Source organism: Vipera ursinii, assembly GCF_947247035.1.
Source record: "Vipera ursinii genome assembly, chromosome: 1".
NCBI lineage: Eukaryota > Metazoa > Chordata > Lepidosauria > Squamata > Viperidae > Vipera > Vipera ursinii.
The window spans coordinates 188,951,914-188,968,121 of NC_139512.1; the positions used below are offsets into that span (position 1 = coordinate 188,951,914).

At 40.2% G+C, this 16,208-nt stretch overlaps 1 protein-coding gene across 1 annotated transcript in view; it reads left to right on the plus strand.

The window, feature by feature from the left end:
• The window catches only part of COL6A1 (collagen type VI alpha 1 chain), a 51,384-nt gene that overhangs the window by 16,228 nt on the left and 18,948 nt on the right, over window positions 1–16,208 (plus strand). The window contains exons 14-22 of the mRNA XM_083363001.1: window positions 391–444; window positions 674–736; window positions 1,326–1,388; window positions 3,708–3,761; window positions 3,849–3,884; window positions 4,267–4,329; window positions 9,978–10,040; window positions 14,673–14,735; window positions 15,982–16,044. Coding sequence (XP_083219127.1) covers window positions 391–444; window positions 674–736; window positions 1,326–1,388; window positions 3,708–3,761; window positions 3,849–3,884; window positions 4,267–4,329; window positions 9,978–10,040; window positions 14,673–14,735; window positions 15,982–16,044 — 522 coding nt within the window. The remainder of the gene's footprint in view (window positions 1–390; window positions 445–673; window positions 737–1,325; window positions 1,389–3,707; window positions 3,762–3,848; window positions 3,885–4,266; window positions 4,330–9,977; window positions 10,041–14,672; window positions 14,736–15,981; window positions 16,045–16,208) is intronic.

The following is a 16,208-nucleotide window of genomic DNA, read 5'->3' on the forward strand; positions in this document are numbered from 1 at the left end:
CTAAGTTAGCTACGATCAGCTAAAAGTTTTCCAGAAGAGACATTCTAGTACAATTGCTTCTACTAGTCTTATAGAGATAATCTTACAGAATCTTCCTTAAGATAATAGAGCTGTGGTGGTGCAGTGGTTGGAATGCAGTACTGCAGGCTAACTCATTGCTCGCTCCAGGAGTTTGATTCTCGCCAGCTGAAGGTTGACTCAGCCTTCCATCCTTCTGTGGTCGGTAAAATGAGGACCCAGAGGGCAATATGCTGACTCTGTAAACCACTTAGAGAGGGCTGTAAAAGCACTGTGAAATGGTATATAAGTGCTATTGCTATCTTCTAATGATAAAAGAAAATAATTCCAAATGATTCATAATAGTCCTGTAAACATTTTCTTTCTTCACAGGGTGAACAAGGATATCATGGACTACCAGGATGCAAAGGATCTCCTGGGTTTGATGTATGTCGGTGCAAGAGATTATACATCTATCCATTTTGATTGCTAACAGGCAACCTCAGAGTGCAGTGGTGGAAGCAAATCTGTAAATATAGGTAGTCACAAAGTGCAGAATCTGGTTAGAAATAGACCAATAAATGGATAAATTCAGTGCAGCCTGATGGAGATTATTGTAATGTACCAAAACATATAACACATTGTCATTAATTAATTGATAACTGCTTGGTTCCAGGGCTTACAAGGACCTCCTGGACAAAAAGGGGATACTGGTTCTTATGGACCCAAAGGGATAAAGGTTAGCCATAATTCATTGTTTTCTCTTTATGACCTGGATACTATACTTTTGTGATGTCAGCATATAAATACCATGATAAATTTATCTGGTATTTGGTAAATACTAGTTTAGTAGTATTTATAGTAGTAAATCAGTTAAATATGGCATTACATTTGTTTTACAAAACATTTTCACACACGCAAATCCAAAAAGTCAAAGGAAGCAGTTTTAGTAGATTATTGTAGTAGTACGTTGAAGTGAGGGGAAGCCAAATCAGCAATGTACTAATCCTCAATAAGTAATATTGGTTTATAATGTTTTTCAATGTTATAATATATACATAACAAAATTCTTAAAATATAAAAATGGTCTGTATTTGAAAGAATAGGAAATTCTGCTTTTATATTTCTCATTTGGCACGCATGGTCCTGTCACAGTGATGATAAAAGTCTAGATTTCTCTATTTTGATTACAGGTGATTCTCACTTCTACTAGTTCCCCCTAGCAGTGACAAACCTCCACTTGTACGTCATGTCATTTAGGATGTTGGAATGGGAGTCCTTTTTTCCCTTCCTAAACTTATTTGTGTCTCTGTGTTCTTTACTTAAAGGGAGAGCCTGGGCCCAAAGGAGGTCCAGGGCCACAAGGAAAAGATGGACGTCCTGGCGACAAGGTATAGTTGTAATTGTGAACTTATAGCATTGCTTGGCCTTCCTCTTTTATCACTGCTGTTAGTTGCCCGGAGGAGAGTCCCTGACCACACATCCTGTTTCTCCCCACTTCCCTTCCTCACATCTCAGACAGCGACAGCCAGAGGTGGATCATAGATATTGCTCCCTCCCCCAACATAACACCACCAGGTTAGGGGAAAAGAGACAACAGCCAGCAGGTTCACACTCTTTTCCACTCAGCCAGCTTTAAGTACTGGGTAGACCTTTCAGTTTTATCTACAGTATAACAATTTCCCCAATGTTGTTACTTGTTGGGATTAAACCCCAATACTCTGAAGGCAGGGGTGTCAAACTGCTGGCCCATGGGCCGGATGCGTCATGCAGAAGCCACGCCCACCCCTTTGCCAGCAATGGCAAAACCATCCTGATACGTTGTGCGACGTCACATGACGTCGCGAGTTTGACATGTCTGTTGTATTTCATAATAAATTTTTGTTTATATTTAATATGCTACTGACAAGCAAATTTATGCCACTGGGCTAGATATTATTCTAAATCAATTAATTTGGCCTGTTTGATTTTTGTTTGTTTGCCTACTGGTTTGATACAGGAAAAGTTAGCAGGATTCAGGCAAATAAATAGCAGGGCTAAGTGAAAGATCCCCACAACTTGCTAGTGGAGCCATTAGAACTGTGCTTCCCTAAACTTCACTAACCTAGGTAAATTGCCCAAAATCACAGCAGGGACATTTAAATAAGGAATTTCTGATAAGCGGTAAAAGGACTTTCTGATAAGCAGTTTTGGGTAATGAAAACAGGAACGAAGAAAAAAAAGCACTGTATTAGAAGATGGTAAACAGCCAGAAGATAAGCTGGCAGAGGAAGAAACTGGCTGGTATCACTGATTTTTCACCCCTCCCTCAATTCACCAGGTGGAGACTAACCTTTTTTGAGCTTTCCTGGTTTCAAAATTGGCTGTTGGTAATTTGCCAGATTAGGAATACTGATTAGTTGATCAGACACAAAACCTGAGATTGACTACATACTGCAGCTTCTCTTGGATTTTTTCCTGGATTCTTAGGATTTTACACATCTGCTCTCTTGTACATGCATTCCATGCAGCCTAGATGTTCTTTATAAAGGACACTACAAGTACTCCTCACTTCCTGACTACTTCATTTGGCAATTATTTAAAGTTAACTAGAGTTGAAAAAAACAGCTTTGCAACCAAACCTTACATTTAAGATCATCACAGTGTCCCATAGTCACATGATTGCCATTTGGGTGCTTTTCAACCAGTATGTGTTCACAAAAGTTGTATTGTCCCACAGTCACATGATCATAATTTGCACGCTTCACAACCTGCTTTCAGCAAGCACAATTAATGGAGAGCGCAGATATGAAACTTCAAGTCATGGTCACTTAATAACTTTAGTGATTTGCTGAAGAACCAAAACAGACGTTTCTGGCAGTAATCTGATGTTTTGCTTTGCAATTGCAGCACTTAATAACAGAGTTGCCAGTCACAACTGTGATCTCTAAGCAAGAATAACCTAAGAATAACATTCCTTCATCATAGAAGTTGTGTATGGAATAATCACATTTTTTTTTAGACAAGTTCACTCTTTGACCTCTTCTTAATTTCCACTTCTTTTGCTCCTCAAACCATCAGAACGGTTTTGCTTTGTCATGTGATCATCATCCAGTTTTAGTACACTGATAAGGAGCAAAAAAAAATACTGCTCCCACCAGCTGCAGGAAGTTTTGGGGTAAAGTGAAAAGTGTTTTATCCCATGTCATCAACGAGTAAAGTAAAATAAATTGCTATTCCATATACCCAAAATCCATGTCCTCAATTCATGTTGCCTTTGTCTAGTTGCATTAAAAAAATGAAGACTTTGAAGCTTCTGAGGCTAAGCCATCATTCCCCTGAAGGACCTTTTAGGGGAACCAAACCTGAGGGACCAGCATTTGGGGATAAGAGATCCTTCTGATGGGAAAATTGTTGCCAAACAGCTGTAAAAAGTTACCAGATTTCAGAATGTTGTGAATTAAAATGTTGGTTTTGCTGTAGTTTCAGCTATACTATAGCCAAGCCTAAACTGAATCATCTCAGCTCATCAATGCAGTTGATATCATGAGATCAGAGAAATTCAGAGTTGTTTTTAAACTGTCGTTTGCCTTTTTGATTTTGAAGGGCAATAATAACATTGCTCTGACATCTCTATCCATTTCGGTTTAGATCACTTATGTGATTCACAGCTGCTGTATGAATACTCAAAAGCCTCATGTTCAAAGTATTTACTTTTTCATGTCTTTTAGGGTCTGCCTGGGGAAGTGGGAGCCAAAGGAGAAAAAGGAGAATGGGGAGATGAGGTACACATTTAAAGATTTTTAAGGGGCCAGAAGGAGCTGGTTTAAATACATGACGATCCATTCCACTGTCTCTTCTTTCTCTTGTAGGGAAGTCCTGGCTCTGATGGTATCGCTGGACCAAAGGTAAGGTTTGGTTACAGTAACAGGAAGGTTACTGTTTTCAGTGATGCTTTCCGTAGTTGGCAGCAAAATTGGGAACCAAGAAAATGGTCTTCCTTAAGCCTCTGGAGCTGTAATTCAATGAATTTATTCAAAGCTGTTTTTCTAATATTGATATGGAATGGGATACAATCCGCAAAGAGCTTTCCTCAACTGTAAACACAGTGTAACCTATGAAAATGTTTAGGAATTCCTTCAGTCCTTAGCAAGCCCTCAGAATCCTTCCCAACTGGATTGTTAGAATAAGTTCTAATACAAAATTCCCCTTCAGCTTCTTAGTGAACAGAAATATGGTTCTTGTTATTGAATCTAGTATATAAAATCATCGTAATCCTTTTGCATACAGGGTAGCCCTGGATCCGAAGGCTTACGAGGTGTCCCTGGGACTCGTGGATCAAAAGGAGAAAAGGTAAATTTTCATTCACGATATTCACAAGTAGTTTAGAAGAAGAAGAAAGACTTTACTGTTTAAAGTGAAAACTTAAGCCATTTTTGCCTAAGGCCTAGTGATCTTTTTAGAGCAGACATGTCAAACACAAGACCCGCGGGCTGGATTTGGCCCACAGTTGGCCGATATTTGCCCCCTGGGAAAGTTCTGGAGACTGTGAGGGACTGGCCCCCACCACCCTGGCCCCAGCCCCACCCAGCCCGGCAACCCCCAAGGCACATGCACAGGAGGCAGTCACCATGTAGCCTGCTGTGAATACCGGGCCGGCCCTCCAGCAGCAGCGTTGCGGCGGCAACGGCACCACACGGAGTCGGGGCATGTGATGCAGACTGCCAGACACGCCTACTCCGTCTCATCTTTTTGGTTGCAGAGCAGGTCGCCACTGGTTTCTCCTCAGCCCCCGCATGTGTCTTGCCCTAGGTCCACAGGTGGAGCGCATTCCCCTCACGCACCACGATACCTGTCGCAGCCGTGGCTGCCAGCTACTTGCGCAGGTCTATTAGGCTGCCACCTGGAGCTGCAGGCCTGCCCAGCACAAAGGAAGCAAAGATGGAGAGACACTCAATCCTGGCTGGGACTGGGCGCCCATGGTGTCGATGGGGATCAGACTTTCCCCGCTCAGGGTGGCCTTTTGCTTGCTGGGCATGGGCGTGCTCTACCACTTCTCCTCAGGGCTTCCTAGTTGTCCGCTTCACCTCCTTTGTGCTGGGTGGGGCTATCACTCCAGGTAGCGGGGGGAGCCTAATGGACCTGCGCGAGCTGCTGGTGCCAGCGGCCTGAGGCAGGGCCAAGATGCATCAGGTGTTCAAAGAGAACAGTCTCCACACATGGGCCAAGGGGCCGAGAAGATGACCAGCAGCGACCTGCTCTCCAACTACAAGCAAAAACAGATGGGACTGAGTAGGTGCATGTGCCTCCCCTCCCCTACTCTGCCTGCTGCTGGAGGGCTGGCCCAGTATTCACAGCAGGCTGTGGAACCCCAGAGTGCGCTGGTTGAGGGCCCGGCAGGCTGTGCCTGTTGATGGACACCGTCAGCCCCCATGTGCTCGCTGGCCTCTGTATGTAGGGGCCAATGGTGTCAGGCAGCAGCCGCCCTGGCCCTTGCCTCACCTTGCCTTGCCCTGTGGCAACGAAAGCCCCGGCCTGCCCCCTGCCTCACCTTGCAGGACGAGCCTCCTGCCCACCGCCTCACCCGCCAGAGACACCCCCCCCCCCGGATCTCCCTCAACTCTGCCTGGCCCTTACAGGCACCCCCCACACACGAGCAATGTTGAGGTGGCCATTCCCCCTGGCCACGCCCACCCAGTCAGCCATGACCACCACAGCCACGCCCACCCAGTGGTCCACGCCCACCTAGCCCCCTGAAGGCACCACCGTGCAGATGCAGCCCTCAAATTGAGTTGGACACGCCTATTTTAAAGAAATGGGTGGGAAAAGACATTCTGCACTTTTAACTGGTTTTGTTAAAACTTGTTTTTGTTTTTCTTATAGCTGAAAATTGGAGGATACACATCACTCAATGTAGAATTAACAGACTGAGTTTATAAACTAAGAAAGGTATAGAATAGGAGAAAAGGCGAGGAGAGGAACATAACAGAATAGAATCATAGAGTTGGAAGAGACTTTGCAGGTCTTCTAGTCCAACCCTCTGCCCAAAGCAGGAGGCTTTATACCATTTCAGACAAATGGTTGTGCAATCTTTTTTGAAAACCTGGGACGGAACACCCACAACTTCAGGGGGCAAGCTGTTCCATTGATTAATTCTTCTCACTGTCAAGCAATTTCTTCTTATTTCCAGGTTAGATCTCCCCCGATGAGCTAGTTGTAAAGGAAAGGAAAACAATGCCTCTTTTAATGAGAAAGTTGGGAGTGAGTAGGGGAAAATGCACTACAGTATGTCCCAAACCAAAAAGTGCATCTGTAAAACTGAGCAGCTAGAAGAGTCCAGCTGGGCAAAAACAATTGGGAAACAAGGAAGGAAAATTTTTTTAAAATGCTCTGATATATTGAGAAAAGTTAGTGCTGTGGGGTTCATGAATTTGAGGATTGTATCAAATAATGTAGTTTCAGCTTCCCTCTCATTGGTCTGTTCTTGGATAACATGGACATTTATATATCTCAGAAGACTAAAAATCACTTTTCATAAAGTTACATTCTGAACACATTTTGCTTTGTTTAGGCAGAGAAATGCATTACAAAATTCAGAAATATGCTTCTGAAGAGAATTGTCATTTTAAAATTGTGGACCAGATTAGCTTGTAAACCAATCCAAGTCGCTCGATAGTGGGATGGGCAGCATATAAATTTAATAGATAAATGATGGATGGATGATAAATAGATAGATAGATAGATAGATAGATAGATAGATAGATAGATAGATAGATAGATAACCAAATTCAAAAAGAATTTTCTTAAGCATCCTGTAACTAAAAAATACATATTCTCTGTCTTACCTTTACGTTCCAAAATAATGTCTTTAACCAATAAAGGGTGGGTAGAAATACATTTTTGATTATACCCCCCATTTAGTCTATTCTATTTCCCCTTAAATCATTCACATCATGGTGATGGCATTGTTATTGTAGTTCATTGCATAGCCAGCCAGATTTGGATTTGGCATTTTTATCCACTTATTGAGTCCTTCCCTTGGGATAGGCTTGGAATAGGCAGATATGGATGTGTTAAAGTTATCATTACAGGATGTAAGCTGTTCCGAGCAAAACTGCCTTTTGCAACAAGCTGATGGTGAATTTGTCAATGCTGATGGTGTTCAAGAGGTGCTCCAGTTCTTTTGGGATTTCACCCCAAACCCCTATTACTATTGGTACTACCTTTGCTTTCTTTTCCCCACAGTTCTATTTCTATTTGCAGGTCTTTATATTTTGTTATCCTCTCCAGTTCTTTCTCTTGTGTTCTGCTGTCTCCAGGTATTGCCACATCCACTGTCCAGACATTTTTGTGGTTTTTTTCAGCAGTTGTTAAGTCTGGTGTGTTATGTGTCTGTTTGAATTTTAAAGTCCCAGAGCATTTTAGCTTCTTCATTTTCTATGATTTTCTCTATTTTATGGTCCTATCAGTCCTTACTTGTAGGCTAATGGTATTTCTTGCGAATCTTCCAAAGCACCATTGTTGCTATTTGTCATGATATTGTTTGTAAACAATATGTGTTATCTTCTTGCAGCAGCTAATCTGGTGGTTCACTGTTTCTTCAGGTGGTCCACTTGCTGTCTGTTGCTGTCGTCTCAATTCTGGCTTCTATAAAAATTACTATTGTTATTTCATTTGCTGTTTCTGCTCGAAGAAAATGTGTGTGTCTGTGTACATTTCTGTGGATAAGAGTGGTTTCTGTGTGAGAGATGGGCTAATTGGTATATGCAAATGGGCAATCAAGTTGATAAATTGTGTTATTTTACAGATCAGTAAAGTAATTGATTGATTGATTATGTGCCATCAAATCAGTGTTGTTCTAATGATCACACAGATAGATTTTCTTCATGAGCATGAGGCTGGACTAGAAGACTTCCAAGGTCCCTTCCAACCCTGTTTTTCTTTGTTGTAACCTGGTTTTTCCAGTCTTCCAGTAGTGCACTCATCACCACTGTAACTGAGTCAAACCATTTTCCTGCTGATTGTCCTCTGCTTCTTTTTCCTTCCACTTTTCCAAAATTACAGCCACTTCCAGAGTTAGGTCTTCACATAATGTGTCTAAAGTATGATACTTAAAGTGAGAACTCTAAGTTGATTTGTTTAATGATTTATTGGTTTCTTTTATGACTGTCTATGGCATTCTCCATAGTCTTCTTCAACCCCAAATTTCAAAGGCACTAATACTCTTCCTGTCCTGTTTCTTCAAAGTCCAACTTTCACTGGCATAGAGTGTCACAGAGACACACCATGGCTTAATTAATGTAATTAATTAAGTCATTAATTCAACTAATACAGATGTCTTCTTTGTCTTGCCCCTGTTCTTTTTTTTTTTGGCTACTGGCAGTTACTCCTAAACAAATATGCCTTGCAAAGACATGTTTGTTGGAGGAGAGGACAAGATTTAATTCTGTTTTAGGTGGGAGTCTAGTCTTCTAGTTCAACCCCTAGCCGAAGGCAGGAGACCTTACACCATTTGAGACAAATTGCTGTCTAATCTCTTTTTGAAAACCTCTAGTGATGATCACCCACAACTCTGGGAAGCAAGCTGTTCCATTGTTTAATTGTTCTCCCTATCAGAAATTTTTTCCTTAGTTCCAGATTGGATCTCTCTTTAATGAGTTTCCACCTTTATTAGGCTAGACATATCTAGTGTCAGGCACTAGGGAAATCAGAAAATCCAGGAGATATAAAACCATGGAATATAATGCGTAAAAATGTCCTGTTAGGATCATTCTTTGCTAAATTCAAGTCCAAATCTTCAACTGTGAGTAAAGCAGGCGTTTTCAGAGAAGGGATTCTTGATCTACCTCTTTCCAAATTCATAAAGCAGAGACATTTCCTAATTCTTCATAAAGCATTCTGTTTATATGAAGCTTTGGCACAGAGGAAGAAGGAGTGCTGCCATACAAGTGATTGTATGCCCCACTGTATTTATTTTTCAAACGAATAAAACATTTTTCTCCAGAAGTCCCTCAATTAATCATGTTTCTACTTCTCAGAAAAAGAGATGACAAACAGCAATCTTTCCTCTTGCCCCCTCCCCACTGTGCCCTTCACTAATGTTCTCACAGTCTAGCTTCCCACAGAGTGCTTGTATTTCCCAAGACCTCTTAATTAAGGTTGGGTAATGCAGTAATATCCCTCAGTATGCTGCTGTGTTAGACACCTCATTATTTTGGCTTCTTGCCCTTCTGTTGTGCTACTGTCCCATGAGTACAGCCTACTTTGGCACTCTATAGAAGGAAATTGTTGCTCAGTGGTAATAATTGAAACACAAGGGAAATTGCTCACTGCTGGTTCTTTCAGGCAGTGCTGTTCATTTGCCACGATGTAGACAAAGCCTCAGAGAGTGAGTAGTGTCCCTGACTGAGGATGACAAGAACTCAACCAAGTAGACAGAATGGCTAGAAATGCCACAGCCCAGCAGTCAGTTTCAGTTCCAGGTAGCCTTTGGGCATTCCTGCCAGGTCATCGACACTGTATCAACTCAGCTGAGGCAAAGGAGGATATATGTGAACAAATGTTTTCCTCTGGCCACTCTCATAGTTAGTTTGCCCTTAGTTCCATATGAGCCGTTAACTTCTCAGTACTCTATGCTGCAAGCAAATTGGCAAGAACGCTGGAAATAATTGGCTTTCATGACAGTATGGCGCAATGGATCCTACATACAGTACAATTATGCCAAAAATCCTCCAGTCCCTAGAGGATTCTGGGCAAGATGTGATTTATTTATTTTTTTAAATAGCTTTTTAAGTAGATAATCCATGGATTTTAGGATTATCTGGGCCTTTGATAGTGTTTGTTTGATATTGTTTTCCTGCATTGATTATAGGCAAAATATGGTATAATTTAGTATATTGAAACACGTATGGTTCAGCTCTGCAGATGTTGTATTTTTTCTTGTGCTTTTCTACTTATTCTTCTCTGCAAATATTGCCTCATTTATTTTCCTCTTTTTTTAGGGTGAGCCAGGTCCACCAGGAGAACAAGGCCGTGAGGGACTTTTTGGACCACCAGGAGAACCAGTAAGATGCTCTCAATTCTTCTGCATCCTCAGTCTCTCAGTTGGGCAGAGGGAGAATGTAAATCAATGAGTGGAAAGGAGGAGAATATTTGACGAGGCCTCTGCTCTGTATTAATTTGAGTAATCTTTTTTTTTTGCAATGAGCAATTAGTGTAATCAATGTTCATGGCAGTAATGCAGAGAGCCTTATAAGCAATTAAGACAGTCAAAAAGGACTTGATTCCTGCTCATAATGTGATCCTTGTATCATTAGCATTAACAATAACATTACCAAGAACAGACAGTACTGATAGGAACTATACACTGAATAAGAAAACTCACATGATTTATATATTTATAGTTTCTAATATAAGACCATGCATACAGGTTGCAGTAGATACTATTTATTGTTCCTTTTGCTTTAATACTTTCCACTTATTTTCTCTGCACATATATCTACTGGCCTGTTATTCCAGCTATAGAGGATAAGTGTCCTTCAACAGATCCAGGACATTTCCATCCCATAATGCTCCAAAGTGAGGCCCCTTGCTCTGTTACATTTGTCCAGTTTGTAGTTGTAAAACAACACGTATTGTTAAAATGAAATGCAGATGTTCTGCACCAAAATGGCAAATTGAAAACAGCAGCTAGGATAAAAGCTGGCATAAATCCCATTTAGAACCTTCCCTGCTATAAGAGCCCTCTTGTGTTTTTCTATACAAAATTGAACATATTGGATCAAGGTGACCAAACAAGAGTTCCTCAAGACATTTAAGGCAACAGACTTTTTTTTAAAAAGAAAAGGACACCAGAATTATTTGTTCTAAGTGGGATACAAAATGGGCATGAACTCAGGATTCAAGTGAATGAATTTTTTAAAAAACCAAACTGTCAAATAAATTGACATCAGTAAAATAATGAAAATTGATACCTCTTTTAGGAAAAACAAATTAGAAAGGGCTATAACAAGTGGGAATAGGAAGTTCTTAAAGCTATTTATTTTGGTTCTTAAGCCATTACAATGTTTTTATTGGATCGATGGAAAGCTACACCCTGACAAATTATTTGATAATACTGTATGTCCTAGACCTAGACACTACAGTTGCACAGAATTAAAATTAAAATTGTACAGATTCCCTGATGATTATTGTCTTTGTAGTTTGTTCTAAATGACAAGTATGAAAATGTGCTTTAAGTAAAGAAATAAGTCATATTCATCCTAACGCTATTCTTTCCACGGAGAAACTTTAACTGTTCCCATAAAATATTCTGAAATGTTTATGGGTAACCCCCATTTTAAAATATTGCAGAGTCAGGCTTCTGCATCCCCCTTGCTGTGCAAGTACAGATAGTCCTTGATTTACAACAGTTTGTTTAGTGACTGTTCAAAGTTACAACTGTACAAAGTTACAACTGAAAAGTGACCTGTGACCATTTTTCATACTTATAACTGTTGCAGCATCCCCGTGGTCAGATGCTTCACAACTGACTCATATTTATGACAATTGCAGTGTCCTGGGATCATGTGTTCACCTTTTGTGACCTTCTGACAAGCAGAGTCAATGGGGAAGTCAGTTTCATTTAACAACTGTGTTACTAACTTACCAACTGCAGTGATTCACTTAAAACTGGTGCCAGAAAGGTTGTAAAATGGAACAAAATTCGCTTAATAAATGTCTTGCTTAGTAGCTGAAATTTTGGGCTCAATTGTGGTTGTAAATAGAGGACTACCTGGATATGTGAACCTAAATGATGATTAATACTTGATGCAAATATATTTGAACCCCATACTAATGGGTTCTCATTTTTAAAATGCAGTTAAAGCTTTGAAATCTCACCTGCCAAACATATATATGTATATGTATATAACTCCTAAGGGACGCGGTGGCTCAGTGGGTTAGGACGCTGAGCTTGTAAATCAGATGGTTGGAAGTTTGGCGGGTCGAATCCCGAATGCCACGTAACAGAGTGAGCGCCTGTTACTCGTCCCAGCTTCTGCCAACCTAGCAGTTCGAAAGCACGTAAAAATGCAAGTAGAAAAATAGGGACCACTACGGTGGGAAGGTAACAGCGTTCCATGCGCCTTTGGTGTCTAGTCATGCCGGCCAGATGACCACGGAGGCATCCTCGGACACGTGGCTCTTTGGCTTTGAAACGGAGATGAGCACCGGCCCCTAGAGTTGGAAATGACTAGCACGCATGTGCGGGAGAACCTTTACCTTTTTACCTATAACTCCTAGCATTTGCACACTGTTTGTAATGAACCTGGTAAAAGCTGAGTTCCAGAGCCAATTGGGGAAATCTGAATAATTTTCATTTACCTGAGGCAAAGAGATTGGATTTGAACTTAGTGTTTTGTAAAGTTTTACTCCTCATCTGATACACCCAAAGCTCCAGCATTCAGCAAACAGCAACACTGGAGAGCCATGCCAGAAAAAAAAAAGTTTGATTGAATAACAGAGTTTGAAGAGACCTTGAAAGCCCCATTTTCTGCCACTTTCCTCCCAGAAGAAGGGAGGAAAGGAAGGATGGTGCGTATGGAAGGATGCTAAGCTCTGGGAAAACTATGCCAGCTGGAGATGGGCGAGGAAGGCCAGGCTCCCCTTCCCCAATGGTTCTGCAAAGCCCTTGAGAGGATTGGGCCAGCCATGCGGGAAACAGTTCTACTTCTCAAGGGCTTTGCAGAACCATCATGGAAGGATAGCCTGGCCTTTCTCGCCCAGCTCAAGCTGGTGTAGTTTTCCCGGAGCTTACCTTCCATATGAAGCGTCCTTCCTTTCCTCCCTTCTGCAAGGAGAAAAGCAGCAGAAAATGGGGCTTCCATTTCCAGAACAGAGAAGGGAGACCCCGGCTGATGCAGGGCAGCAAGAAAGATCATTATGTGGAGGAAGAAAGGGACGGAGGGAGGGAGGTGAAGGAAGTTACTGTAAGGCCCTTTTCTCCCTTTCCCGGCTGGGACAGAGGCAGCCCACACAGGCGCTGCTTTGTGCAAGCAGGTGTGACCCTGGCGACCAAGGCTCCTCAGGGCCGCTTGAGAAGGTTTGTTCCTGGGTGGTGGTGAAACCGACCACCCTGCAGCAGTTTTCCACCTCTGCCTCAGGCAGCTTAGTTCACCCACCCCCCTTTACTTTTAGCCAGTGCTTTCTTTGTAAAAGAAAAAGGTGCCGGAACTCACACATGTCATACAACCCGCCTTGCCTACCCTACAAGGTTCCATCCAAAAAAGGTACCGGAACTCCGTTCTGAGCGTTCTGTGAGGAAAAAAAGCCCTGCTTTTAACGTTCAGAGAAGCCCTTGCCTTTACGTGTTCTTAAGTTGCTCTTCGGGCAAAGAACTGTTGTTAAATTATTTGAATCCCACCATTGCCCTATATCATTCCCGACAAGTGGCTGTCCAGTTTCTTCTTAAAAATCTCTAGTGATGGAGCACCCTCAATTTCTGAAGGCAAGCATTACCATTGGTTAATTATTCTCACTGTAAGGAAATTTCTCATTGCAACAACCCAGTGGTAGAGAAAGAAAAGGATTGGATTTTGTCCCTAGCACATCTGCCTTCAGAGCAAACATTTACAAGCAAATCCACATTTACAAATAACATCCTTTAACAGTAAAAAATCTGAGAAGTTACAGCTATTTTTTTTGTATGTTAGATAATGGGAGACTTTTCAAATCCTATTCTTGATTCAGACTGATAAAATATGTAATCAGTGTTGCTTGTAAATAGAAATACTCAACCGTTTGATAAATCAGTTGAAAAAAACATGAAGTAATATCGCTTTTGCAGAAATTACCTAAAAAATCCTAAACCGTTGAAATTGTCCATATAAAATATGAGCAATAGCAGAGGATATGCTTTCTTAATTTACATATCGTTAGCCTCTAAATTTGGGACAAATCAGGCAGCATGTGATCGCAGGGTTTCCCAAGCTAAAATGTTGACATGAGTTATCTACAACAGCTAAACTGGATAAGAGATTATAAACTTAAAAGGTTTACTTGCAAAATATTTTCAATAATAATATATAAAAAATCTTTTTCTCATTAATATACAAACAGAAATTTTATTTCAGTCATTGACTAATAAAAATATATTCAGTGCAGTAAAACAAACAAAGCAAAGTTAACCCCTACCATCAAAAACTGTAGGCAAACATTTGTGGGTGAAGCTTATACATAACATAGCAGAAATTTGCTACTTTTAGAGAAATAGATTTGTCTTGTTTATCTAACAAATAATGCATATAAAAATTATTGGAATGCCCTTGAAATTTAGATAAAAAGGGGATAATCAACTGATGGTGAATGTCCTTGTAGAGCTAACAATATGAAATAATTTGGGTCTTGTTAATTAATAAAGTATAAATAACCTGAGGCCTCTAAACCAAACTCCTTCCTAAGTCTGCCCACTCCAGAGAAGGAAGGAAGGAAGGAAGGAAGGAAGGAAGGAAGGAAGGAAGGAAGGAAGGAAGGAAGGAAGGAAGGAAGGAAGGAAGGAAGGAAGGAAGGAAGGATATGAAATGAACAGCAGCTTCAGGAAACTATCTTCAGATCACTTTGTGAGGTTACAGGACAAGATTTGTGATTTCTGCAAAACTAGTTGTTTCTTGCCATGTATTAGGAAGGATAAAACCACTGAACTAATGTTTTTCTTCTAGGGTAAAGTAGGTGCACCTGGACCTAAGGGCTTTAGAGGAGATGAAGGACCTTCTGGACCAGAGGTTAGTGTCTATGGTTGGGAACAATCCCATATCTCACCGAATAGACACATTTCTCAGATCAACAACATTACAGGATGCATAAGATGTCAACTAAAACAAAGAAATTTTTAGATGTGAATTTATATATTTAGGATATTTAAGAGTATTATTTTACTGGTTGATGTTGTGTGATGTTCATATTGTGAGGCCTGAAAAAGAAATGATAAACTCTGCAAAGGATAAATTAAGAATAAAAAAGTTGACTCCCAAAATATTTCTGGGTTTTATATCTCTATCCTCCAATATACCAATCTCATAAGGAGCTAATACATCTGAATGTAATTAATATGGAAAAAATTATAAGATACAATGATATACTAAATGAAAAGGGGGAACTTAAAATTAAACAAGAACTTAATAGACTAGTGAATATGTACAAAGATAAATCTGTTAAATGCTGGAAATGTAATTAAATACCAGGTTCGTATTATCACATGTGGTGGATGTGTCCCAAAGCAAAAAAATATTGGAATAAAATATACTTGTGGTTGGAAGCTATGATAAAACAACATATAGATTTAAAACCAGAGACATTCTTATTGGGCCTGTTACCAGGGAACTATAATAAAGGTAATACTTAGTTTTACATATATTAACACCAGCTAGAATAGTATATGCACAATTTTGGAAAAATGAAGAAACCCCTATAGAGGAGAATATAATTTAAAAAATAGTAGAATATGCAGAAATGGATAGGTTAACGTTAAAAATTAAAGAAAAAGAAACTGAATACTATATGACATGGGACTTATTTTTACCAATGGTTAGCTGATAAAAACAGGTTAGAAAGTTGGAAATAAGAGAAAATGTGGATTAAGTGAGGAAGATCTATAACAGCTTAGTAAATACTTTGATTGTTATACAATTAATGTTAATGTGGGAAATACTATTTTCAACAATACGATTCCTATTTTCTAGTATATGATTGTATTCTGATAAGGTTATTGTAATGTGATTATTTTTATATTGTAATACTTGTATACCTAGAGAACACATTGTTCAATACAGAAATGAAATTTTTGAGATTATATATCAGGTTCATTTAAAAGGATGAAAGTAATGTAACATAAATCTACAAAAAAATGTTGTTACTACAGTAAAGATTTTGTATAGCTACTCTTCTGAAAATGAATTGTGGGATTGTCTTGTCATTTGGTTTAAATTAACACTAAGTGTTAATGTACATATTCCCCCTTTTACTTTACAGGGCCCTAAAGGGCAGATTGGACCACCTGGAATAACTGGAAACCCTGGCTTGATGGGTGATAGGGTGAGTGGTATGATACCTGGGAATGCTAAATTGGTGCTCCAATTGTGTTTATTTCTAGGGAAGACAGTCCTGTCCATAATCATACATGGTTGAGCTTCATGAAAACCATCCAGGCATTGCCACTGTTATAGAAGGCAGCAGGACCAGTTTTGTGGGACTAGGAA